Consider the following 26924-nt stretch of genomic DNA (forward strand, 5'->3'; position numbering starts at 1 on the left):
GATAATGTCTCTGTTGGACTCACTGAATGGACACACTGGTTTTTAATAAGGTGTGCTCCGTGGTGCAGTAGAGCACGGATTTACACACTTCCTGCTCTGTATTTTGTTTACCCCCTCCAGTACACTGTGTGCCCTGTTGATAACCAGTAGGAAAGACTCAGTGGAGATAAGGAACATGAGTGGGCATTACAGAGCTGATGGCGATAATAGCTTAATAAAAAACAAAGTAAATTGACAATCATTATCAAGGGCTGCAATTATTTTCCTCAGAATTAACCTCCTGTCCCTCTTTAATTAAACAGAACGTACGACTAAGTTTCTAAAGCTCCAGACACAAACTATTTCTACATGCAGAGCGTAAAGTAAGGAAGATCTCATTGACATCACTAACACCATTTTATTTTCTTCTTTTTTTTTTATACATAAATATTCCTGTTTTAAATCACTGATGATTACCACTACTGTTGTAATGGTCCAGCTGCCTCTGTGTATCATATGCACTGGAACGTTTTTACCACAATATCAAGGCCCTTGCATGGATAACATCATCTACCACCTACTGGAAGCTCCTCATTGGTTAGAACAGCTCTGCATGCAGCTCTGCTAAATCCTGGAGGAGAAACTGAGTAAGGCTGCAGCTATTGATTATTACCATTCCATTCATCTTTTATTTGTTAGCTCCATAAGAATATTGTGAAAAATGTCTGTTGGAATTTCCCAGAGCCCGAGGTAATGTCGTCAAATGAATGGTTATGCCCCACCAACATTTCACAACCTAATAATATTCAGTTTACAAAATACAAAAAAGCAGCAAATTCTGGCATTTTTGCTATAAATTTCCTTAACCAGTTATTTCGAACCAGGGGGAATGTGTACCCCAGAGGGTAATTCTGCAAGAGTGCATGCAAACTAGCAAGCAGGGAAGTCTAAACATTAAGCTAAAGTAAAGGATAAATGGTCAGAATAGCAAAAAGTAATGGAAAATTGTCGAAAAACTTAGCTAAGAATTTTATAAATGTTTTAATAAAATCATCTAAAAATGAATAAATGGTGGAAACATCCAGCTTGTGACACAAGTAGTTTGACTGCAAAGTTAAACTAACCCTAATGCTCACAGTTCAACTGTATGACAAATATTTATTTATATGATCAATGCTGTTAAATAACATCCAGTTTAAAATCAATGAACACGTTTAGAACATCATTGGTGGTGTTGAGTTCATCTGACAGGACTGTGGCGGTACGTCTGGAAAAAAGGTTGGGTACAAGTTCAATAAATGATTAATCACTTATCAATATAGTTGCAGATTATTGTTCTGTCGATTGACTAATCAATTAATCGACTTATCTGTGATCGGAACATTATAAAGGTGTTAAAGAAGGGAAAGGGACTGATTTCCTACTCTGACCTGTTTGATAAATACAGGCCCGAACTGACATTTATTGCGTGTAAAAGTCATGCCAGACAAATGCAGGGGCCATGGTAACCATAGTAACCGCAACACACTACGTTGACATTTCATTAGCTGTCTGCCAGGGTTAATCATAATCAATTAATCGTCGATGTCATCCGTCGCACAGAAACATCAAACGTTCTCCGGGTCCAGCTTCTCTAATGTGAGGATTTCCTGCTTTCCTCTGTTTTTATATCATTGCTAATTGAATATCTTTGAGGGTTTGGATCGTTGGACAGACAAAACATGCAGGTTGACCGCTGTGAAATCGCAATTCTGCAGAGTCTGTCAAAGTCTGGCGTTTGATTCACCAGGCGATTAGTCGAGAAGATTCATCGAAAAATAAAAATAAGAGAGGGAGGTCAAGCAGGGACACAGCAGTAAGTGCAAGTTGTGAGTTGGTCACTGTGTATTCTGTTTGACTCTTTCCTCCTCTGTTCTACTCTACGTTTGTAACAACAACAACAACAACAAAAAAGTAGATATTTGGACCACACAGTCTTTCATTGATAAACACACACTTTCTGTCCTCTGTCTATGGTATATTTTTCTCTCTACATTTCTATTCTGTTCCATCTCTCTTCTTTCTGCAACTTTATTCTCCGTCCATATTCTATTCTACTCTACTCCATTCTACTCTCCGTTCAGACCCTGTACTCCAGCTTTAAAGAGACACACCCATCTCATTTGCATGCCCGTCGCTGATTGGCCGCTGAGCTGCCAGATGGAATGTGAGCAGGCATGCAGCAGTGTCCCGTTTGTGTGTGTGTGTGAGTTTGACTGTATGTGGAGGAAAACTACTCTTCTACTGTTTTACTGAGCACTATAGCTGAGTTCACTTCAGTCTCATCACACACACACACACACACACACACACACACACACACACACAGTAACCTCAGGTCCCTCCTCTCTCACTCTCAAAGGTTGTTCAAGTGAAGCCAAACACAGCCAACCCACTGCAGCCACACATCACCACATGAAGCCAAATACAGTAGAGAACATTGCCATTTTCTTATCTGTGGCAGCCAGGGTTATAGCATAATGACATGATGTTTTCAGGTCTCTCACAACTGCAATTTCATTTTACACTGCAAAAAAAAAAAATCTACATCTTAACCAGTCCCGTAGTCTTTTATTGACATTTACTGTCTTATATAAGGCCATATGTCTGCCAATGGAGTGAGATTATTTCAACAATTCAAGATTATGCCAGAGTTTTTGTATGTTTTAACCCACTTCCTTTATTAGGTTTTCAAAAAACATAAACGATACATAACTATAATAATATACAAATATACACAAGACTAACAAAAAATAATTCTAATAAAAATCACAAATAATTTAGAAGTCATTATTTTCTACTATATTCTGTAACATTTCACATGATTGAATGTAGCTAATAGTCATTTTAAGTTTTGATTAATCTGCGGATTCATTTCCCACAGACCATGATATCTTGTTTTGTCTGAGCAACAGGCGAAAACTGTTTATGATCATGTATGACAAAGAAAAGCTTCAGATCCTTTTGACTTTGCAGACGCTGGAACCAGCAAAGTTTTGCTGTTTCTGCTTGAAAAATGAGATTTAATCGATAATCAGAAGGCAAATTTTCTGTCAATAGATGAATTTACATACTGTAAGATGATGATGTGTTTGCTTTTAGGTAACAAAACTTTTAAGTTATTTATGACTTGAAAGCTATTGACTGTGATGGAGTGAGTTGAAGTCTGCAATGATTGATTGATTACAAGAAAGTAGAATCAATGCAAAGCTACTTGCACTCCTTTAAGTGTAATGATTAATGATTTTAATATAGAAAATTCTTGAAAATAGGGAAACATATCTCATCACTGGATGGCATTTTCCTTGTTTTAGAGAATACTTCTTGAACAGGATGCGGTATCAGAACCAGTTATAAATTGGATTTATATGAATAAAGTTTATATGAAATGGGGGGCCGCTTGGTCCTGATTCCTGCAAGGTTTGGACCTACCGTCTACATTGCCAGCTACGTATGTACAAAAATGGAGCCATTGCTAAATGCTAATGCTAGGACATCTATAGGAACAGAAATGCATAGCGGTGTAACGGCACACAGGAGTCAAACAGGGCCACGTTGCTGCTATTGTGCATGCTGGCTCACTGGAGAGGCTCTGCTAAACTAAATGGAACAGGACCTTAATTAGTATCATTGGTAACACCTGGGTTTACCCAAATATTTCATGCTGTGAAAAATTTCAACAGTGTTGTGCTAACCTCAGCACATGTTGCTAACATGTGGCACACGGCTAAAAGCTTCCCCGCGCTTGTGAACTTTGGTTCCGCGTTATGTGCATCATACCGTGTAGGTCTGTGTGTAGTTACCGCAACGAATTCACAAAGCGTTGCAGCCCTAGTAAATCAGGACAATCACTGTTTGTTTATTGCAGCATAAATCTGCAGAAAATACGCGTTTTTTGATGTCAACATGATTTGGTTCCTTTCTCTTACACATTAACTTTTTTTGGCCTGCACATGATGTTCTGAAGAGTTTACGATGGTTTCCACTGCAGCGCTCTTGCCATAATGACATGAAATCTTTGGCCTGGTGCTCCATGCAGTTTATCCCCTGTGCGTTCCTTCATCACTGTATCAGTGAGAGTAAATATTCTTTCTGTTGTGCACGTGATGGATTTGCTGTATCATTGTTAAGGCGCAACAGGCTCCACTTCTGATTATCTTAATGGCACCAAACTCCACATGCAGACCGGCGTCGGTGATTTGATCTTTTTCTGCCTATTTCACCTGAACCAGTAAGGCATCCAAATGAAAGGAGAGGAGAGAGATATGTTGAGACTCAACACTGTTAATTACAGGCATAACAGAGTCACTCTCTGCTTTTGTAATTACTCCTTGTGTCTGTCTTTCCCAGCTCTTTTCCCTGTGTGGTTTACATCTCAGCCCCATCCCCCCTAATGACACACCACCACTGAAATAAGCTATGAAAACTGTCAACTGCTTTTTAACACTGTTTTCCTCCCTAATGTGATTCTTTTCCCAGCAGAGAGGGTTCAGGTAATGAAAGGTCCAGACCTCTGTTGCTCTGTTCACACTGACTGCAGCTGTTCCAGCAACAGCCGTCTAGCACTGAACCACTCTGGGCTCATTAAACTCCCGTCCTAACAACAATGACAGCATCCACTGTATATTTAGCTCCATTTCAAAGCTGTGCTATAGAGTGTTTTACAAGACAAATAATCCCCCAAAAAAGGCACACATTAGACAATAAGATGAACTATAACATTTGCCACTGATGAATGTCAGGTGGTTTAGATGTGATGCAGGGTCAGCATCAGCAATTCAAATATGGAAAATGGTCCACTGAATGTCTCTGACCAAACCACTGCTGGGACAAAATGATAGGCTAACATATTATCTGCATTCAGTCTGCCTGATAAATGAACACTGCAGCCGCCACAGCAACAATTGGATGGTGTGATTACATGCAATTCTGTCTCATTTTCTGTTCTTTTCCTTAATAATGTTAATCTATCTTATAATATTGTGCTGTTTTTATAGCCATAATAGCTTTTTATAGGTTAAATCGATTCCGAAGCTCCCCCATGGCTTAAGGGTTAAGACACCAACCATGAATTGCAATAATCCCAGTTAGTATACATGTATATACTATACTATACTATACTATACTATACTATACTATACATATGACTGCAGAGGAGGACGTTGTCACTGCAGTATTGATGAATGTTTGGAACTAATCTGTTTGATCCCAAAACAAACAGGTATACGGTCAGGGTACATTGACCCACTGCCATGGGTACATCATCATCATGCCAGGTGATGAATAATAGGATGATTAGCCTCAAACAGGGCTGTGCTGGTAGTAGTGGAGAGTAGATGTATCACAGGCTCCAGGCGTGTTGGAGGGTAGCAGGTGGATAGCACTAGGGTCCCTACTGTGCTGTAACTACTGGAGCTAAACAGAAAAACTTCAGCCAAGTACTGCAAATGGAGCTAAATATAAATTAAAGGGCCACCGCTGGAACTCCAAGAGGTAAATAGTATATCGTAAAATGCCAGCACTGCTAGCAGAGAGCAACAGAAGGCTAACACTGTTGGTCTGATGCAGCTACTGGAGCTAATTTTAGGTCACACTAAATTGTGTCAATTATGGGGCTTCGTCTGCTCCGTCTCCCTCCCTGCACCTCTCCCAGCCTCGAACCCACTTCACCCACATTTCTCCATATGGGAAACTTTCCACTGTTTATTTTTGAGTAGCACAGTTTAAATGTGACCTATATTCCCCAATTGGGCAGAGTTAAAGGGCAGCGCCAGGGTTATTTAAAGGGATATTATTCCAACATTTAATGCAGCAGGAAAACAATGCCGCTCTGTCAGTGTTACCAATCCTTTATGTGGGTGCGTCTGTTTATGAATAATAATAATAATATAATAATATGAGTAGTTCACTCGTGTGTACACACCTTGTTGAACAGTGGTTGGTTTACCTTTTCTTGAGCTCAGCTGAGCCTTGAGATTCAAATACAAACATTAATATGGTTCCTTGATTGTGTTCTTTCTCAATTTGTAGCAAAAAAGTGAATCCCCTCTGGTTAGTCTCCCATCCAGAGAAATGGTGTAAGTCACAGGTGTCCACAGGGGCCTGCAGGCACCAGGGCGTTAAATGACATTTAAAGCAACATTATGCAACTATTTTACCTTAAAGGCATACTATGCAGGATTTATTCTTTGCTGTTTGTAAACGCACCTTTTAAAGTTGGCCTCTCCTCCACAGCTCGAGCAGGCTGAGCTGAACCACATAGAGAGTGAATGAGGAGAAGAAGCGGCACTAGTGAGAACAAAGCTTTGAATCAGAGAAATAAAAAATTATTTTCTGATTCTAGCGCAGCATCATCCTGTAAATGGACCTGTACTTGTATAGCGCCTTTCTAGTCTTCCGACCACTCAAAGCGCTTTTTACACTATGAGCCACATTCACCCTTTCACACAGTGATGGCAAAGTCCATTGAACAGAAACTAACATTCATACACACTCACCAATGCACGGCATCAGGAGCAACTTGGGGTTCAGTATTTTGCTCAAGGATACTTCAACATGCGGCACCAGGAGCCGGGGATTGAACCCACAACCTTCTGATTAAGGAACAACCCGCTCTGCCTCTGACACAGCCACCCATCCTGTTTGCCCTCTGTCAATCCGACAGTGACACACAGACTTGCAGCTTGTTACGCATCCGTGACACAGACAAGCGACAGTCCTGACCTTTGCGTGCTGCCCAAAGGTTGATGCCTAGAAACGATCCGAACACAACAGAATAACAAAATTCTGGCAGAGGGCAGACACCGCCTTGAAACTATGGATGTCCCGTTATCCGACATACAACACTAGAAAAGAAGACAAATAGAACCTGGGACACAAAGATACAGTGTCTGGGTCAGTAGAGAAAGGTATCATCACAAATATTATTATTACATTATTACATTTATACGTCATACTATTAGGTGTTCTAATTTGATAAATAGGAGGTAGCATTAACACGAACTCTATGTCAAACACAATCAATAGAGAGCCAACTTTGCAACTTTCTCGCTAGATTTAGTGAACAGGCTGTCAGTAGGTGAGGCATGTTTGACCTTCTCACTCTCTCTGGATCTCTAGAATCGGGTGTTCCTACAGCTTAGCCTGCAGCACGTCACCCGCGGCTCTTCATCTAACAGCTCAGTGTGACTGATCTTTCTTATTGCATTTCTCCCTTGCAAAAATTGAAAATGATCTGCTGACGAAAATGCTGGATCACCATGTCTTGCTTTGTAGACACTGGCAGCTCTTTCCTCTCACTGCTTCAAAATAAAAGCCTGTGTTTAACCAGTTATAATGCTTTTAACGTTAACAGTTGGAAATGCATAAGCAGTAACTTGATACAGCTCTAATACGAGATTGCACACATGCCTCATTGCCTGTTAGTCACTTGTGTGTAGGGAGGTAATTGGAAATTCAGCGGGGGAATGACGGATTCCACTCTGACAATGAAACCTATTACTTAGAGATTACAGAATGCAAGTAGATTGAATGGCTATGGCTAAAATGGCCCTAAATAACATCAAAAATGGGGTTTGACTGGGGTGTTGAAAACTCAACAAAGTTCACAGTTAACTTTCATAACATCAGCAGTTCTTTATGTGTCATGTTGGGTCTACCTTGTGTGTGTGTGTGTGTGTGTGTGTGTGTGTGTGTGTGTGTGTGTGTGTGTGTGTGTTTTGGGGGGGGAGTGAGTGTGTGCTTACTCCACAAGCTTTTATTACACAGCTGCATGTGTCCCAGAGTTTCACCAGACACACTTGACCTCCTAAAACGCAGTCATAAATACAGACACACACACTGAGATAACGCATGTGTGAAAGTTACTTGAAGTGGGAGCATTCAGTTGCACTGATGACTTTGATGTGTGCATATAATTAAAAAAGTATAATGAAGCCAAGCAAATAAAAGCCAAACACACCTTTTTTAGCAAGTCCAATCGTATTCTTTAGTGCCTGGCTGTCAGTACCACCTGACAGCCTTAATTCAGGGAAAGAAATTCCCTAATAAATGCAAAACAATTCAACTTTGCTAACTATGTACATACCTCTGACTACAACTGTAGTGCTCACAAACTGCTGGCTTTTTAGGTATCACAGTAGAACCATGCATTAAAATGTTTCAAACCTTTAATAAAGCTCCATAGAGCTGAGGGGAACTGCAGAGTTGGATGACAGTCTCTTCGAGCAAGCCTTTCATTCCTCCGCTGTTGATAGAAAAAATATTGAAGTTAGCTCTGAATTTATTATCCCAGTCGTGTCTTTATTGTTGCTACCGGCCCGATTTAATTTGCTATGACACTTCTGGCAGTTTTTGGAGAAAAGCTTAAGCTAATTTCTAGGAATAAAACATGTAAATCAATTTTTGTATTTCTTGTTAATTAAATCAAGTTATTTCTGTCGCTGTGTCTGTGTGACTGAGACGCCTCCAAGCACAGTTGACTGAGTGCAGTTGATTGGCTCCAATAAATCCATCTGTGTGTGTGTGTGTGTGTGTGTGTGTGTGTGTGTGTGTGTGTGTGTGTGTGTGTGTGTGTGCCTTTGTACTGCTTTGTGCATGTTTGCTCAAGACCAGGGTGACTCATATTGTGTGTATGTGTGTTTGTGTGTGTGTAAAGCAGTGAAATCAGAGCACCATGCTGTCCCAGGCTTCCAGAACATCAAGTCTCAGCTCAGTGACTCATTCATCCAGACTGAGGATGAATCTATCAGTGCTGTTTCCCAGTGACTGACTCTTTATGCCATCAGCACAGTCTAGGTTGGCTGGTCTCTGACTCTGAGAGATCTGTTGTAGGTCTGAAACACGTAGTCGATCATTTGAATAGTTTATCGACAGAAAATTAATCTTAAGTCATCAGTCTTGCAGAAACCTTAACTTTTCACTCACATTCACAGATTGCTATACCCACAAATGCTGCATGTTGTCCGCCGTGTTTTAGCTGGTTGCAATCTGTAACTTCACTGCTAAATGCCACTAAATCCCCCACACTGGTCCTTTACAGCTGGAGTACTGACCCGTGGATGAAAAACACTGATCCACGTTGCATCAAATTGCTTCATGTTGCCTCTTCTGGTTGTGTCATGTGCTAAGAAAAATATTCCAGTGGGTTTTAAATGGTTTAATTAGCTTAAGAAGTACCCTCAAAAGTAAACCTTATCCTTCAGTTTATCTGAAAATGTTAAAATGAACAGATATATGGTTTTCATCGGACAGCAAATTGTTCTAATAAAGACTAGGTGAAGTATTACCAGCTAAAGCCAAAAGCAGACATGGAACCAAGCCAGTCTCATGTCTTTGAACTCAAGTCCCAAGTCCTAAACTTTAAGTCCTAAATAAGTCACAGACCAAATATAATGCAAGTTTTACAACCCAATGAATGGGCACTCAGAAAGGTAGCATTGGTTTTTCATTGTTCTCTCCTGCAACTTAATTGGATGCTGTCGTATTGTCTAACAAAGTGGATCTGGGGAATTAAGTGTCGTCTTGCTGGGAAATGAATTCAAGGGGAAATTAATTGATTCTTTGCACACTTTTTATATAACATACTTTTTAATCTTTGGGCTTTGAGGAAGGTATCAAGTATTTTGAAGTCAAAAGTCTAAGTGAAGTCACGAGTCATTCGTGTTAAAGTTACAGTTGCAATTATTTTTAAATTTTTTGAAGTCAAACCTAAAGTTATGAAATTTGTGACTCGAGTCCAAGTCATGTGACAGTATACGACTTAATTTGGAGTGGTAACTGACTAATTTGTATATAGTTTTTTTTTTTTTTTTTTCATTATTTTACAAAATAAAATAACTCTTTCTGTCTCCATGTCTTTCGTCATGTTTCCAGCCTTTCTCAGGTGACCAGATGGACGACTTCAGCAGCGAATTATTCAGCAGTTTCTTTGATGACCATCTATTAGAGCGACCCCTTCTGGCAGACAGACCCTCACTTTGTATGGACATAGACAGCAGCCCAGGTCAGCTCCTCTTCTATTATAATGAATTATCATGAAAAGAATGCACATGGTACTTTCCTCACAGCTCCTCACAGTACTAAAATAAAAGAACACTCTTTTAGTATTGGACAAAAAAATGAATATATGCAGTCAATATAAATGCACCAGGAGTTAGATCACAGTGGTTGTTCCTTCCAATAACATTTCTACAAAAATTCCCAGTTATTTCCAGTGTAGCGATTAAAATCTTACAGTAGTTAACCAAAGGTGGTTGGTGGAACCCTTTCCCAGTGCCCAACCACTGTCTTGAATATGTTTGCCTTGAAAGTCTTTTCGGCCCAAGAATACCAAAGTTTTCCTCTCTGCAGCTAATAGTGACATTTAGATGACCTTCTCATTTACTCGGATATGGTCCAGCAGTGCAGCAGCCAGTTGCTCCACTCCTCACTTAATGTCTCAGAAGAAAAGACCCCAATCCCATTATTTGGTTTGATTCGAGAGCACAAAGTCTGCAGGGACACCAACCATATCAAGTTGTAACTTCCCAATCACTGACATCAACCCTGGCTCAGTCCTCCACAGAGAGGTCAAGTTCCACCAAATGAAAGCCAGCATCTGTTGCCAAAGTATGCGACTTCCAAAACTCCTTCCTTTAAACCAGAAGGAAACACACAAGACTCCTACCCCTTACCTAGCAGGTGCTGGGAATGTTGAAGAGGAAGCACCGAGTTGTCGGATTAGGCTACAACTGGCTGAGTTACCACAAGGCACAAAGGAAAATGCCAGAGCTGAAGGATTGGTCCCAGCTTGCTGCACACAAATCAGTGTCCCTGTCAGGCCTTGCCATGGTTACTCAGACTTTCATGAAGTGATTGGACTTTTATGTTTTAGGAGATAATAAATCAAAATTTTCAGCGTGTAAAACATAAATGTCCCGCCCCTTTTCAACATGCTCCTCGTTACATAAATGTGAAGGCCATTAAACATGTCAGTATCATGTTAAATAAGGGCCAGAGTCACTTTCACAGTCACAACGGCGATCTTATTAGATTGCACCTAGTTACATTTCTGTAACACTTTCAACACACTTAAATGAATGCAAAGGCAAGAGCAGCACAAGCTAAAATACACATAGAGAGTGCTTAAATGCATGTCTTGTTCAGCCTAAGCAAGAGCACTGCAATACATTCGTCAATCAATTATCATATCTTAAACACAAAGAAAATAAAATTGGTTTAATAAACAACAAAACACAGTTAATGAGGTGATTTTAAGTTGAGATCATTCTTTTCATGTCATCAGGCTGTAAAAATATTTTTTCCCCCTCATGGTATGGATTAAAAGAGACAAACAAATCCCCTCTCGCAGTGTAAATCAGGCCAGCACTCCCTCTTTATAGGCTGTTTTCACTTCCCATTGCCAACTGCATATCATCACTCACCGTCGGTGATCACTTTAACAGGTTGACGATGAGAGCAATGTTACACTTTCCTGAAAAGGGCTTTTTGAATCTCACAGATATTCAAGCAGAGCACAGCTACTCTTTGAGTGAAGACTCCGCCCCCCAGAGCCCAGCCCTGTCAATCAAAATGGACCAAGAGTCTGGTAGGTCATCCTTTTCATTATAAGGCTTCTAAAGACTAAATCTTGTCTTTCGTTATCTTAGTTTGTGCTTCCTGGAAAAATGTACAGCCAACCAAAACTCTGCTGCTGATGTTTAGTCTGGTTCTTTATCACAGCCCTGGTTATCTAGTTGGCTCAGGATTATATTTGACATGCAGTCTGACCCTGTCTGCTGTCTGTCAAATAGTATGAACTCTGACTGGCTGAATCTACTGTCTGTTATATAATGTGTGTGATGATTTGCCCTCTCATTCCCAGGCCCAAAACCTTTTTTGGATTGTCAGCCATTCAAAGTCTCTTTTTGGTTTCAGATAGGGATGTATTGCACATTGTCCTTTTCAGAACAACCAGAACTGTTTGAAAATGAAGCTTTATGTAACGTGAATAGCCTCGGTCAACTTTCTTCTTTTCTGTACTTAGATATGCCACATGCTAGGCTCGTCTACCAAATTGTAAAGATTGGTAAAAGATAAAAGCGACAAATATTCATCTATAGTCATGAAATCAAATCAAGCTTACTTATGATTAATATAAATTAGCTAGCTAGTTAGCTAGCTTTTATCTTTAATCTTTTAACCATCTTAAAAATAGCACATAGCATATCTAAGTACAGGAAAGGAGTACTTAGGGTCAGATTGCTCAACTGAACCATGGAGCAGAAAAGGGGCGGGACTTAGGAAGGGTCAATTCACTGTTAAGTTGAATGGGACACAACCAAATTTTGATGCTCACATGTCAATTGGATCATTACAGTAACACATAAAGAGTGGTTACTAGCAAGAATGATAGCTCATCTTGCTTAGAAGGATTATTGATATGTTGATTGACAGCAAGATAGGCCAGTCAGTTTGTTTGCAAGCCTTATTTAAAGAGTAGGCGGGGCGCCGGCGTTCCTCTGGGACTAATGTTGTCGTATATAAGAGGTGCCTGTAGGAGCAAGTGTGTGCTCCAGTGTGATATAAAAATGCTGTGTTTCACATGTTCACTTCCTGCTGTCTTCCTCTCCCTTTGTGACTAACCTTCCTCATTATCTCCTCCTGTCTCCTTCTCGACCGTGTCTCTGCCCGTCTTCCTCTGTCTCCGTCTGTACCTGTCATCCTCACTCTGTCTATCTGCTCTCCGTTTGTCCCGGGGATCCTGCTGTCTGAGCAGCAGGATCCCAGTCTGAGCAGTTTTCCTCCAGCTAAGCCCTGCCCACCTAGCACACACACACACACACACAGACGCACACACACAGCGCTATGACAAGCATATGGTTTTGAGTCTGCAGCTTTAGCCGAAGCCAGCGGAAACTCTCTTTCTCTCTTCTGTTAGGTTATCTCTCTCTCTCTTGCTCACTCTCTCTCTTTTCTTCCTGTCTGTATATAGCTCTCTCTCTCTCTAACTCTCCTGTTTTCTATCTTTCTCCTCTTCACTCTCTCCCTTAATCCAATTAAATCCATCTATGAATATCAGATTACCTGTGTTGCCAAAATACCACATTGAGCAAAAAAAACCCGTCTAGCTCACATTAAAAAACAACCATCTGGCTTGTGTATTGTTTTCGGTTCACTGTGAACTATAATATTTATTTATATCATATTTTACCCTTTCGAGAGAATATAAAAACATCAGACTGAATGAATCAGTGTTATGTAGAGTTAGAAACACTGTAGTTAGGATTGAAATGTACACTGATGCCAGAGCAAACTGGATCTTATAAAAACTAAAAGGACATATTAAAGCACTCACCATCAACATAATATATTACTGAATAAAACAAAACATTTAGACAGCTTTGCTTTCATGATGAGTTTATTTATTTCCTCATTCATTGCTTCAGTCTGTAGTTGCATAACTGTCATCTCAAGCTCACATATGGAACACACACACACACACACACACATACACACACACACACACACACACAGAAACCTATATATCATATGTATTTGAATCCATTCCAGCCTATTTGATATTGAACTTTATCCAAAATGCATTTTACAACCTGAATCCGCTCCATAAATCCTGACTATAAACTTTGGGATACTTACTTTCCACCAATTTTACACTGTACTTTAGTGTATTCACTGCACAAATGGATCATTCTATTTATATATATTTGCACAACATGCAGTTTATGAGCTATGTTTTTTTCACATTAGAGGGAGGTGATATATAGCAGAGCTTTAAATAGAAATAGTATATGTACTGACTCAGATATCTTGTGCCAAGCCAACTCTACAGAATGGTGCAACCTTCTGTTTTCCAGCATGTCTTCTAACCAATCAGATGAGGGTTTACTGCATGCAGTGTCAGTGAAGGAAAGTCTGTTTGCATGGTGCCATTTCAACATGTTGTTTGTGGTTAACAGCACTGTTCCTTGACATAATTTATAACACTGAGGCAATCTTCTGCAATCGTCGCCCCCCCCCTTAAATGCTGCTCTGCACTCAGATTTGGTGAGGGGGAATTGAATGTCTGATTAAGCCACTTGTGGAACATTTGCTACATAGTTTTCATTTCCAGATTTAGCGCTTCGCTTTGTTCCCATTTCCTCTGAAAAATATGTTGTCACACAGCCCGACTGTTAGCTGCCATTTTGGCACGAGAAGTATTTTGACAGGACTGTTGCAGCTGAAGAGATGATCCTGTCATGGAGTGTCACCGTAATAACGGCATTTCAGCGTTTGACAACCGTTGCACCGTTAATAAGGTCTGGAGAAGGCAACTTTGTTTCAGTACATGTACGATATATGCTTACACATATGCGGGAAAGGCAGAAGGTTCTGGCAAGAGTTGCACATGAATACCTTTTTACAGGTCCTCTCGGCTGCCACTGAGAGCAGCGCACGAGGAGCAGCTGCTTGTTTGTCTTGATAAGTCAGGTTAATTAACCACCTAGGGATGTCAGAAGTTGTTGACCTTTCAGAAAGGTTTGTTCTGAATGAAGGAATTTGTAGATCATATTTTGTTCTCTTGGACAACAACATAGAGAGCAATTTAAAGTTCTGCCCAATCACAATTATAAGATAGTATGTTAAGCAAGGGATGCTCCAGTCACATATCAGTTGCAGAACAAATTTGGTGGCTTTACCAGCGGTCACTAAATGTTTTTACAGGAAACTGCCAGATAAGAGAGCAAAGAGCAAAATCTGCTACTTTGGCCTCTGCACCTCAGTGTAAGCCACATTACAAAGTCTCAAATCTCTTTTGGGCTAAGCCCTGTTGAAAGCATCATACTAAGTTTGTAGCGATGGCAAAAAAAAATTATTAATGGTATCTTTAATACTCTATTGTAATACTTACAATAATTTAAAATGAACTCAATGTGTTTGATCAAACCCACTGGGGCAAAAATGATGACCTGATACAGTGCTGAAACCCAGACACCAACCAATATTTGTGTACTGGAATATTACCTCATCCCAGGTTTACAGTTTGTAGTAGTTTGATTATATAAACTACTACTATAATAAAGTTGTTCGAAATAGATTTTGACACAGTACCTCCACAAAATAATGCCACAATATGACATAATAAAGCTTAATCTAGTTGATATTGTACTTTGGTGATGTAAATTCCAAAACAAATTTGCAAGTAATCAAAACACAGAAAAGGCACCAGACACACAGTGAACCTGGGGCTTTTGGGGCCCCTGGAAATCTGGGATCCGGAGCCAGTTTATCGCTCTTTCTGGTTGGTAATCCTCCAGTGATTATGTTTGTTTGTAAAGTTGATACTACTGAGTTTAATCTAAATTCTAACGATGGCAACGGTGGAATCGGTCACTTATGGAGTATGAAGGACATCTTCAGCCATTTTAAATATGTTTCTTGCAGCATATGTTTGTCGTTTACATATTATTGATACTCTGATATAAGTTTTTCACTTTCTTGTCTTTGTTTTCCTCCCTCACCCTCTCCCTTTCTCTCTCTCACCCTGTGGTCTTAGTTGGTCTTATTCACACTCAAAGAGAAGCTGTGTGTTTTACTGCAGCTCATACTGTGCTGCTCCATCTATTGTTTTAATACTCCTGCTGTCCCACTGAGATCAAACACAGTCACCACCTCTCCTCCGTTAACCCCCCCCTGTGATCACTGCCAGGAGCCTCTGGTCATTAGTCATTGCCCTATGATAGGATCTCTTACCGGGGTTTACTAGCAACACAGGCAGACTTTCTTTTATTAAGAGGATGAGGTTTTTTACTGTATTACCTTCATCAACAGCATCTTTTACATTTAGCTGACAGTGGACAACACTACAGAAATACAAAACAGTATGTCTAAAAAGATGCTTCAAGCCCATCCTGTAGTGTTTGATAAAGTTTTAATCAGTATATTGTTACATTTGAATTTGAATTGTGGGGTATGTGGACTGCATCTCATTTCACTTCATTGTCCCATTATTTAGAAAATGTCCTCGGGCTAAGGTTGAACAATTATCCGATTATTTTGATTAAATTGGGATCATCAGCGCCTTATCATTTCTGTTCATGTTATATGTATGAACACAATACTAAATGCTTATTGATGCCTTTTTAATACCCCATTTTCTTTATCATTATTGTGCAAAATAAAATAAAAAATGTCATATGAGAAGTTTTTCTCCTTTTCTCTCAGTTTTTGTCAATTATGCCGTAAAGGACCAGTGTGTAGGATTTAGTGGCATCTGCTGTAGTGGTGTAGTTGCTGATTCCATTACCCTCATCTCACCCTCTCGTTCAAAGTGTGTAGGAGAAACTACCACAGTGGTTGGTTAGTTCGGTCTTGGCCACTGTAGAAACATGGCGGACTCTGTAGAAGAGGAGTCTCTCTGCAGTTAAAAATGGGTCGTTCAAAGGTAATGAAAACACAACAATTGTCAGGTGATTATACACTAATGAAAACCATACATATCAATATTATATTCCATTTCTGACAATAGATCCTCCTAAATGTTACACACTGGACCTTTAATGAAGCCAACATGCAAATCAAAGCAAAACTCCTCCGTTGTAGTCCATATGAACTTCTTGATCTTTATTGAGTAGACCAAATAGTATTATATTTATATATGAAGGAAAGAGAACAAAAAAACGGTCCACAATCATGTACAACTATAGAAGAAAAGGGTAAAAAAATGTATTCTTTTTAATCAAACTTCCCCTCAACACTGTCAAATGATGTGTCATTCTGTCTTTGATCAACCTACCAGAGTGCAGCCTTCCTATGCTCTGGCTAGCAGCTAACTAGCTCTGGTATTCATTAAGAAACAGTGGTAGAGGGCTTCCAATCAAGCCCTGGCTTAACAAGGGCAGGAGGCTTAACGAGGCTCTGGGAAGCAGCAGGACGGGCCTCATTAGGAGAGGCCTCTGAGGGTCGTACTTACAGAGAGGATGTGGGGAATTGGTAGAATGGTGGATCCACCCCAAAACTGAATTCACACGCTTAAAAATGTACTCAGTGGTTGATTGATCACCGTGCTGATCAATGACATAAGTGACATATTGGAGGTAGCAGTGAATGGGAAAGTAACTCTGGAAAATTGGGCCATTATAAAATTGTTACTTATCTGGTTGGTTGGAGTTAATACTGCAGCTGGGTTTTCCATGCTATGGCACCACAGTGATAAACATCGAACATGTGACAGCTACATAGGTTTAACAGTTTCCATCACTGTATTTTAATCCAATGGGCTAACGGCCAGATTTTGATTTTAACAATATATCACCTATATTAGCTACTATGTGTTCCTGTCATCGACACCACAGATTGCGGTGTTGAGTTTGCAGGTAGTGACTTTAGGGTGTGTAAGACAGCAGAAAGAAGCCATTTGATTTTAGGATGGACTCTCTCCGTGCTGACCCCCGCTGTAGTGATGGACAGGATAAAAAGAAGCTACCAGCTCTCTGACGGGCACACACCTCCACCACCCCCTGCTTCTCCCCAGCACACACAGCTTGTAAACTTCAGAGCATTTTACCAGCAGAATGTTGCTAGGAAACCAGGCGGTGATTAAAATGACGTTCACTCCCAACGCGCACACACACATACATACAGCAGCCCTCACCTTGTTAAACTGCTACTGCTCTCTTTCCACCATGGGAGCTTTTTGGTAGTGTGAGTGTGTGTGTGTGTGTGTGTGTGTGTGTGTGTGTGTGTGTGTGTGTGTGTGTGTGTGTGTGTTGTGACAAACATCAAAGTGTCTCTGGGTGTTTATGTCTTATTCTAAAATGAAAAGATGCTGACTCAGTGAAACATAACACACTCCTCCTTCTGGACTTGCAGCTACTTTCTGGTTGCTATTGGCCTCTAAAAGGTTATGTCATAGCCCAGAACGTGGTTTCACTTTTCAATTTAAAGTTTAATGCTAAAAGTTTCAAACTTTGACATTGACTGTTAGGTGGACTGGTTTGGAGGAGTGCCTAATCAGATTACCTTTAAAAGGGCCTTAATTGAAAGCATACATAGTTAACATTCAACCCTGGTAGACCCATCATTAGAAACTCTTCCTGTGTGGACAGGGGTAGTCCAAATAAACCGACCGTTATTTTGAATAAAAGACATCTACGTCCTTTCCATTTGATGTTAAAAATGTGTTATCTAACTTTACAGCACTGGAAAGTTTTCAGTGGCACACTTTAATCTTCCATCACAGCGATCGTGAGATAAACAGTAGAATAGGCGTTCATACTACAAATTAATCTACCAGGAATGTGAGTGTGCACATATTTGAAAATGCAACACCTTGCAGGATGACGCTGCATTGCGTTGCAGCTAAAGTCGAACCAGCTACAGCGTCTTCCATGTGATTATATACTACTGAAAACATACCTATGAATGTTGATCCTCCAAAATGTTCCACACTTTGCCTGTAAGGCAACCCCTATTACACTGTAAGAAGTCCTGGAAAAGGCGACGATGTCTAAACATGTTTATTTGGGCCAATTATTTACTGTAGAGTTAGCTCTTGGTATTTGCCCTTAAAATCTCATGGTGTTATTGTGATGAAGTTCAACTTTTGGTTGACTGTCTTTTGTGACATTTTAGAAAATTAATGAATGAATGACTAATGCTGCATTCACATGGACTCAGTCCGACAGAATGACAGCAGGGCAAAATGAAACATGTATGATATGTTGCTATGGTGATGTTGTAGAAAGGAATAAATATATTAAATACAATTATTTTGTGTATATTGTTTTATGTAAGTTATTAATTATTAGTTCTTGTTGTCCAGATTGCCCAGGTTTTCTCCTTCTGTGAGGGAGCTACATAACATCCAGTTTTAAATACTGCTGTGGAGAAAGAAAGTTCAAACATTTTAACTTTGGAGGACAATGCTGTCTACCACTGGTATTCTCTGCTGACCTCAGCTAAGTTTACCATGCACTAGCATGACATCTGGTTTGCTTGACTCCATGTAAATGCAGCATTAAAAGTATGATTCATACTATAGGAATTAATGTCAAACAGAGTCAGGGGGCTGCTACACTAAATTGAACGGAACCTTAATTAGTATCATTGGTAATATCTGGGTTTGTCCTGCTATTTCATGTCAAAATGGCTGCTGTGAAAAAGCTCTGTTCTGTTGGACTCATACTGTCAAATGACTCTTTGCTTGTCATTGATCGTCTCTGATGATTTGTGACGATGTTTGCCCCACAATAAGCATCACTCCCTGTGAGCTTTGGTTAGCCAAAGGTTATTTCAGGAGGTTGGTTGGTGTTGGCGGGGAGGACCGGAGCCTCTTTATCATCTTGCCCACTAGGACACCAAATATACCAGGAGTGCCAGTGACTAACTTTCCTGCAGCCCTGCAGTGGCACTTATATCCCTAAAAATACTTTCTGCAGCTCACAGTAGACTAAACAACGGTGTACCTGGGAGATGCTCTTAGAAATATATCCTCATTGTGTTTTGGTGAACCTCCTTTAAAATTGTACTCTGACCTCATTGTTGGGTCACTCAATTATGCATATTTTCTGCTGTGTTTAAAGGCAGCAACAGTTTCTTTTCTCAGGAAGGATACTGAAGACGAGTTGCTGGTTCAGCCCATCTTTTATTTCAGGGTAGATACACACTCGCTGGAGACAAATTATGCACCACAGTTGCCAGAGCGACGTCGTCCAGCAGTCTATAATGACCAGCTTCGTCAGGAAGTGCTCAAATGTTTTGGGGAAGCTCTTTGAAAGTGTGATTTATAAGCTACCAGTTACTTCCCATTGGAAGACCTACAGCAAAGCCTCCCTGAAGAGAGAGATAGTTAGGGTTACTTAAGTCGTCAGAATGCTGAGGTTCATTCTGCTTTCTGAACAGGGCAAGGAGCTTTCTGGGCTGGATTTAAGGCTTCATTATTACTGAGCTGTTGGCGATATTTTAGTCGTTTTTCACACAAAGAATGTCAACTCAAGGGAAACTAACAAGCTTTTCAAGTATTTCACACAGACGTCATATGTGTGTGACATCTTGTAAGGGGGTCTGGACTTGGCATTGTTTTGTCAAATTGCAACATGTTTGTTCACTGACACACCAGTCTGACCCCTAAGCATGTATGCAACAATCACCAGGTGGATCCCCTGTTCTGCACCATCAAGCCTTCCACTGAATAAAGAGTGGAACAACTGTTCAGGGTTAGTTAGGGTTAGTTTTAGTAACTGACTTTAGAAGGTGGGTCTTCCCTCGCAGGGATTTTAAAGTGTTCCTTGAGTCAAAAATCACTTTTTCTTCTTGTTGCTATCGGTGCTGTTTGAATGATGTCTGTGCAGAGTTTGACTCTAGAAGGATGTTTTCACATTCATCTGCTGAAAGTGGAAAGTTTCTCTGAGCTCATTGAATATCTGATTTTAAGGGGCGGGGCCTACTGACATGATTTGTGATCACAAATAGTTTGGAAGTCAATCCTGGTCCAGTATGCAACTTATGTGTGATGTAACTTGAAACTTGAAGCCACCATTGCACATACACTGAGAATGGACTTTACAGTGAAGTAGGAGACATCTTGTGGGCAGCAGGAAAACAGAAAAAAAAATGTGCATTTGCATAGATTTTGGAATTTTTAATGAGGTTGAAGGAGTAGATCACTTTTGTTGAAATTCTACTTTTTTTTGTACTAATACATGTCTGGAGGGGATCTTTAAATAAAGCAATTCAGCACGGACCTACAAAACACTGCAGTGGTCCATCGCCAAAAGGACACATTAGAACAAAAATGTCTTTGTAAATATATATGTTGGTTTGATGTTAATTTTATGGTATTTTGTCTTTCCCTTAGAATTCGAATGGAACTTCAGTCAGGACCTTTCGGCCATCTTGGTGAAACAGGAAGAGCCCGATGTGGGTCAAAGGTTAGACCCTCAGCCTCTGGAAGGCCCTCCTCTCATACTAAGCCCTGCCCCCCCACACAGAGGGTCGCCATGGAGACACACGGTTAGCATCCACCAGGCCTGCGTCTCAATGCCGAAACACTACAAATTGCTCCGTTGATGTTAAATGGTCAGTTCAAAAGCAATGTTCATCAGCATCGCTGTTGTTTATGTGTTTCCGTAGGAGCGCAGTCAAGACGAAGTGAAGCCAGTGGCCATAAAAGATGAACCCAAAGAGATTGGACAGTACCTCAGCCTGCCCAGCGGTACACACAACACAGACACACCCACATGTTACAGTGGTTTCACAATTCAGTTCAGCAGCAATTAATCTCTATAGGAAGGGACACAAATGTATCCAGTACCAGCAATGTTTGTCTAATCTCTGCAATATTTTTAAGAAAATATGGTCAAAACATTTATTGATTTGAAGGACTTTATTCCCCTGAACTCGATCAGTTTTTAGTGGACTTATTTCCTGTGTTCTTTTCAGCAGCAGAACAGTGTAGAAAGTTTAAAATAGAAAAAAATCATTCAACACCCTCCTCTCCTTTAGACGATGCTCTCCAGCTCCCGCCCACCCCTCCCAGCAGCAACCACGGCGACAGCGACGGCTCCCTCCCTCCCTCCTCCCCACACCTCCCTCTGCCACCGTCTTCCCCTCAACCACAACAGAGGCCAGGAGGTCGTGCCTCCTCCTCTTCCTCCTCCTCCTCTTCCTCCGCCATCTCTTCTTCACCTCTCCTCACTGCACCACATGTGAGTAAAAGAACAAACCCAATCTTGCAGAGTGCACTGCTCAACAGTCGCCTTCACTTTATTCTGCATTATAACAGAACTATGGTAAAGTTAAACGTATCGCATACAACAGGGTTAGCTTAAAATATAATGTATGCCAACCCAACATGTTCTACTAATGGGTTGGCAAAAATATTACGGTGCTAAAGCCCCTCAGTAATTGACCCTTCCTGAGTCCCGCCCCTTTTTACTCTGTGCTCCAATAACAGTTCAGTCAGCTTTTTCCTTTCCTGTACTTAGATATGCTATGTGCTAGGCTTGTCTATGTTGAAAAGACACATTTTGAAGATAGTTAAAAGGTAAAAGCGACATATATATTGTCACATCTTAAGTTAGCAAGCTCATGTTAGCAAAACACTAACTAACTAGCAAATATACATCAATCGTTAGCTCTGTAGTCACATCCAAAGATAATGTTAGCAAAATGTAATAATTACATCAATCGTGAGTTAGGTAGTTAGCTAACATTTTGCTAACATTAGCTAATTTAAGATGAGACTATATGTCGCTTTTATCTTTTAACCATCTTCACAATTCTATTGTTTTTTCAACATAGACGAGCCTAGTACACAGCATATCTAAGTCAAGCGGCAACCTCCGTGGCTGGCAAATGAACCCAAGACGAAGTGCCAAAAACTGCAGTTCCTCGAACGGCCACTTGAAGCTGGCACCAGAAGTGAGTCAATCTCCATAAGGCCCCATATTAAAATGCCCAACTTTACAGCAGAAATAAACATGTTCACAGACCGGTAAAAAAATATGGTTTTGTTTTCAATATCAAATTTATCTGTTGATGACAACTGTATGGGGGGGTCGCTAATCCTTAATTTTTATATAACTCACCTTTTTAAATGATCAAGGTTTAAAGTTTTGCATAATTTAAGGCATGGCCACTTTGAGTGACAGGTGGCTGTTTTCAGTAACCAGGTTCTGACCGAGGCTTGCTCAAATGTTATTAGAGCACAGCGCAAAAAGGGGCGGGACTTAAGAAGGATCAATTGCTAATTTCACTTTTAATTTGAGCTGTGTTAAGTTTCATTTTATTAACATGATTAAGGTCGAAATTGGGGTTGAGATATCGGGGAGGCTTTCATAAAAATCTTTGCAGATTACATGACGATATATTGTTACAGGCTTTTGTGAAATTGTATACGCTGTTTTTATTGCCTTTGTTTACTTACTGTTCTGTCCTCTTTTGGGGTTAAATCGGTCCGATAATGTGCTGACAAAATGGGGCCTATTCAGTGAAATTCAGTAAATTCAGTGTGGCCATTGTTTGTCTGATTCAGCTGCTTTTCCCTGAACAAATGAATCACATTTGTTCTAATGCCATAATGTGATGCCTTATGACCGCATGTTTATACGGAATGGTTCAATGTCAGCAAAAATGTTTGATTTAGTAAAGCTGTGAAGTTGGGTTTTTTTTTTACAGTTTTTCTCAGTCATATCTTTTCTTAGATAATAGCCAGTGTGTTTGGAAACACGTCAACGTGGGTAATCACACTGAACTTTTAGAGTATTTGATGAATTAATTCAACTCTTCATGCAAAAGTGATTGTTTAAAGGAAAAGCGGATGAGTGAGTTGCCTGCAGGGTTTATTCGAACATAAATAGCTGATAATGGTTGTAAATACATTGATTTGGTGTTTGTTTCATTGTGCAGAAGCTGCAGGGATCAGGACCCCTCATGCTGACAGAAGAAGAGAAGAGGACCCTGGTTGCTGAGGGTTATCCAGTACCAAACAAACTTCCTCTCACTAAGAGTGAAGAGAAGGCACTGAAGAGAGTCCGACGGAAGATCAAAAATAAGGTAAACACCGCACCCTTCATTTTGTGTGTGATTTACACATCAGCTATTTACAGAACCTGGGACTCAGGTCTTTGCATCTTGCTGATATTTTTCTGTTTTTCTACCTAGATCTCAGCTCAGGAGAGTCGGAGGAAGAAGAAAGAGTATGTGGAATGTCTGGAGAAAAAGTAAGGCTTGGAAAATATCCTGTCCATGTCCCCATTTTTTCCATTCCTTTTCCACTCCTTTTGGTTTACCTTTGTATCTCACTGTCTATATTTCCAAACCCTTTTTTCTCATTATAGTCCCCTCGAATGGTATTAAAGTAACCTTACTACACTATATTAGTGGCCATAATATTGGAATACTCCAGCCAGAGCTGTCAAATGTCCTGATTATTCAGAATACTAAGTTGCTGCAGTCTGGAAGAATAAAATCACACCATTGTTGCTGAACTGAGCTCTAATTCATCCAAAATTTAAAAAAAATAATCGATTCAAATTCTTGAATTTATTTAACAGATTCTACAAAGCTCAGCGTCTGAGTTTACCCTGCTATTAGTGGCAGAATTTTGAGGATAAGAAGTAAGAAAAATACAGAAGAAATTATTCTGTATTTTTATTGCTGTCAACAAATCACATGAAAAGAATAAAACCAACTGTGTGTCAAGGCTATGCTTGCAGCAATATACGTCGTATGTCATCTGACCACAATTCCACTGTCAGTCAGGGGGTTCCAGAGGCTCTCCAAGGACTGTTCTATGAATAATGAGGCCTGAGTCTGTCTCTCAATACGTTCTGACTTCCTCACTCTGTCTGTGGCTCCCAGCCCCACCTCCTTTAGTTTCTACTGAAGACATAAATCTTTAAAAACACAATTATCATGGCTGAAAAAAGACTCAATAATTCCTTAAAACAACTGGGCACTGTAGTCTTTACACTTGGTAAGGCCTTAAAATGTATTACATTGATTTTGAGTTTACGTTACTTGTATAAAGTTGCGTTTTTCAGTCTCAATTTTAAATGTGCTTTTTGGAAAGATTTGATCATGCTCTAACATTCCTACTTTTTTGCCTGTATGAAAGTAAAATAGATCCATAATGGTCTTAAAGAGCCTTAAATTTAACTTAACAACCTAGAGATGTCTCCTCCTGTTTGAGCAAAGGTAATTCAAACAGGAGGAAACAGTGCATTTGTTGGGGTTTCCTGTCTCTCTGCAGTGATCACTATCCAAATATAGATGTGAAAACCTAGAGAAAATAATAATAGAAAAAAGACAAATGTACAATATTACAAGACTTATCCTTCAAAATTGGTAACTTGTTGCTATGTACTCATCATGTACCTTCGGTTTTTTAGTTTTCAAGTTTTCAATATCTATGCAATGAATGTAAAGCCTTTTCATCCACTTCTCCAAGCTGTCTAACAATGTATTTAAGAGTAGTTGTATTTGGTCCAGAAAGCAGCCGTGTTGGCTCGTGAGGTTTCCCCTGAGTTGAACCTAACCATAGGCCTTTTTATACATAATTGTGCATCGCTGGCACAGACAAAACCTGAAAAATGTAACTGGCAAAAGAGGGAAAAGATAGAGTTGTGTAATGCTGAAGTGAACTTGGCGGTTGAAGTGTAGTTAAGAGGCAGTTTTTGTATTTAGAGGTTTTCCCAACTGCTTTGGAGCTGAGTGTGGTAACAGACACAGGACTTCTGTAGGGAATTCAACTGGAGGCAGCACATCAGCAAACTCACAGGTCCTTGTGGGGTCAAGAAGAAATATCCAGATGAACACATAATACTTACAGAATGTGTTTCATCATCAAAAGTTACCAGAAAGTCCTTCCTCTCTTCTTTTCTTTGTTATTCTGGCCATTCCTTGCTGTGGCAGGACTCCAATAACCTGCTGAACACATGGGTCAGATTCAAAGAGTCTCTGAGAGGGAGAGCGAAAGAGAGGTGAAAATGTGGGCTTAATTTTACGTCGCTTTCAAAACAAAAAGTAAACTGCTTCAGTCAGCTGATAAACAGCCAAAGCGGTTTATACAGGTGTAAACACACTGTCCTATAAATCCCTTTAGACCATGTGTATGAACACTTGAGAGAAGTAAGAGGAGAGGAAAAAAAAAGGATATAAAGAAAGGGTTCTTTATATGCTTTGTGTTTGTTTCTTTTTTGGACATGAGGACAGGATTATTGGAGGATCCCTCAGTCAGAAAACAGCGGGACCACTCGCTGAAAGGAATGAGCCGTATTCAAACCAAACACAGGAGGAGATCAGGAGGATTATGATGTACAGAGTAAAAGATTAACAAGATGTTCAGTTGATAATAGAGATCAATAGGATTAGCAGGAGATGGGGGGGAAGACAGTTGGGAGGGGAACATCTCTCATCCTGCAAATCCAGTTGCTATAGCAAAATGATCTATAGTGGAATTTAAATGTCAAAATGGGTTTAAAATTTTAAAATATATAAAGATATTGTGCAATAACAGCAATAGCACCACAGTTTTTATGGTAATAGATTAGTTTAACATTTGAAATGTGGCATTGGAGGTATTTGTTCACCCTAACCTCCACTAAAATGACAAAACAAGTATGTCCATCATTCCACCGTGGTCCTATGATGATTAATGAAATAAAAATGATGTCTCTTGTGTGCACTATATCCAGTCCATCCATGTGTTTAGAATTCACTTACTGATTTATGCAAAGCATGGAAAGCATTAAATATGACTCATATTCAGTCTTAGGTCAGATTACTTTGAAATGTAGTTACTGAATACAATCCATTGGGTTACAAAAACTAACTGTAATCCAATCACTAATTTTTCAAATGTGCTGATTATAGTTTTATTATTTTATTTTTTTTGTAATTTTCTGATTATGTAATCCTGATTACATGTAATCTGTTACTACCCAATACTGCTCACATTAGCTGAAGAAGAATTGTGTATTATTAATTAATATAAATCTGTAAAAGTAGAATTTGTGTATCTTTTGTCAAATTTAATCAAACCAGCTACAAGAAGCACAACTCCTGATTCTCTGTTTTTGTGTGTGGATCCAATGTTAGCGTTACGGAACATTAGCATAGAATTAGCTTGACAGTTGGATGGAATATAAACGAGTAGTGACATGGGCGGATTAACCTTGTAAAGGGCCAAGAAAAAGTTGGTTTTGGCCCCTATTGAGTCCCACCTGTCACCTCCGAGTTCCAGTTAAGTCCAGTGCTCACAGCAGACTACACATGGCAGCTCCATTAAACTCCCAGAGATCCACAGTGCTGGAAGGATACTGGCCCTAGATCTTCTGTGTTATTTGATAAAACTCTAATTTACACTTTTGGGACCCTTGAAGGTCTGGGGCCTCGTGGCAGTGGCCCACCTTGCGCGGCTG

General features: G+C 40.0%; 1 protein-coding gene and 1 long non-coding RNA gene across 3 annotated transcripts in view; one reads left to right on the plus strand and one right to left on the minus strand.

Moving 5' to 3' along the window:
- The window catches only part of creb3l1 (cAMP responsive element binding protein 3-like 1), a 38620-nt gene that overhangs the window by 4009 nt on the left and 7687 nt on the right, over positions 1–26924 (plus strand). The window contains exons 2-9 of one of the 2 annotated variants that reach the window (XM_051427703.1): positions 9892–10021; positions 11519–11605; positions 20858–21012; positions 21133–21214; positions 21505–21707; positions 22303–22422; positions 23410–23556; positions 23665–23723. In XM_051427703.1, coding sequence (XP_051283663.1) covers positions 9892–10021; positions 11519–11605; positions 20858–21012; positions 21133–21214; positions 21505–21707; positions 22303–22422; positions 23410–23556; positions 23665–23723 — 983 coding nt within the window. The remainder of the gene's footprint in view (positions 1–9891; positions 10022–11518; positions 11606–20857; positions 21013–21132; positions 21215–21504; positions 21708–22302; positions 22423–23409; positions 23557–23664; positions 23724–26924) is intronic. The other variant, XM_051427704.1, reaches the window with a different exon arrangement.
- Positions 1169–12963, minus strand: LOC127378644 (uncharacterized). Its single transcript, XR_007888120.1, has 3 exons — positions 12643–12963; positions 8185–8263; positions 1169–1246 (listed from the first exon to the last, which is right to left on the minus strand). It is a non-coding gene; the product is annotated as an uncharacterized LOC127378644 (long non-coding RNA).

Source organism: Dicentrarchus labrax, unplaced genomic scaffold, assembly GCF_905237075.1.
Source record: "Dicentrarchus labrax unplaced genomic scaffold, dlabrax2021, whole genome shotgun sequence".
Lineage (NCBI taxonomy): Eukaryota > Metazoa > Chordata > Actinopteri > Moronidae > Dicentrarchus > Dicentrarchus labrax.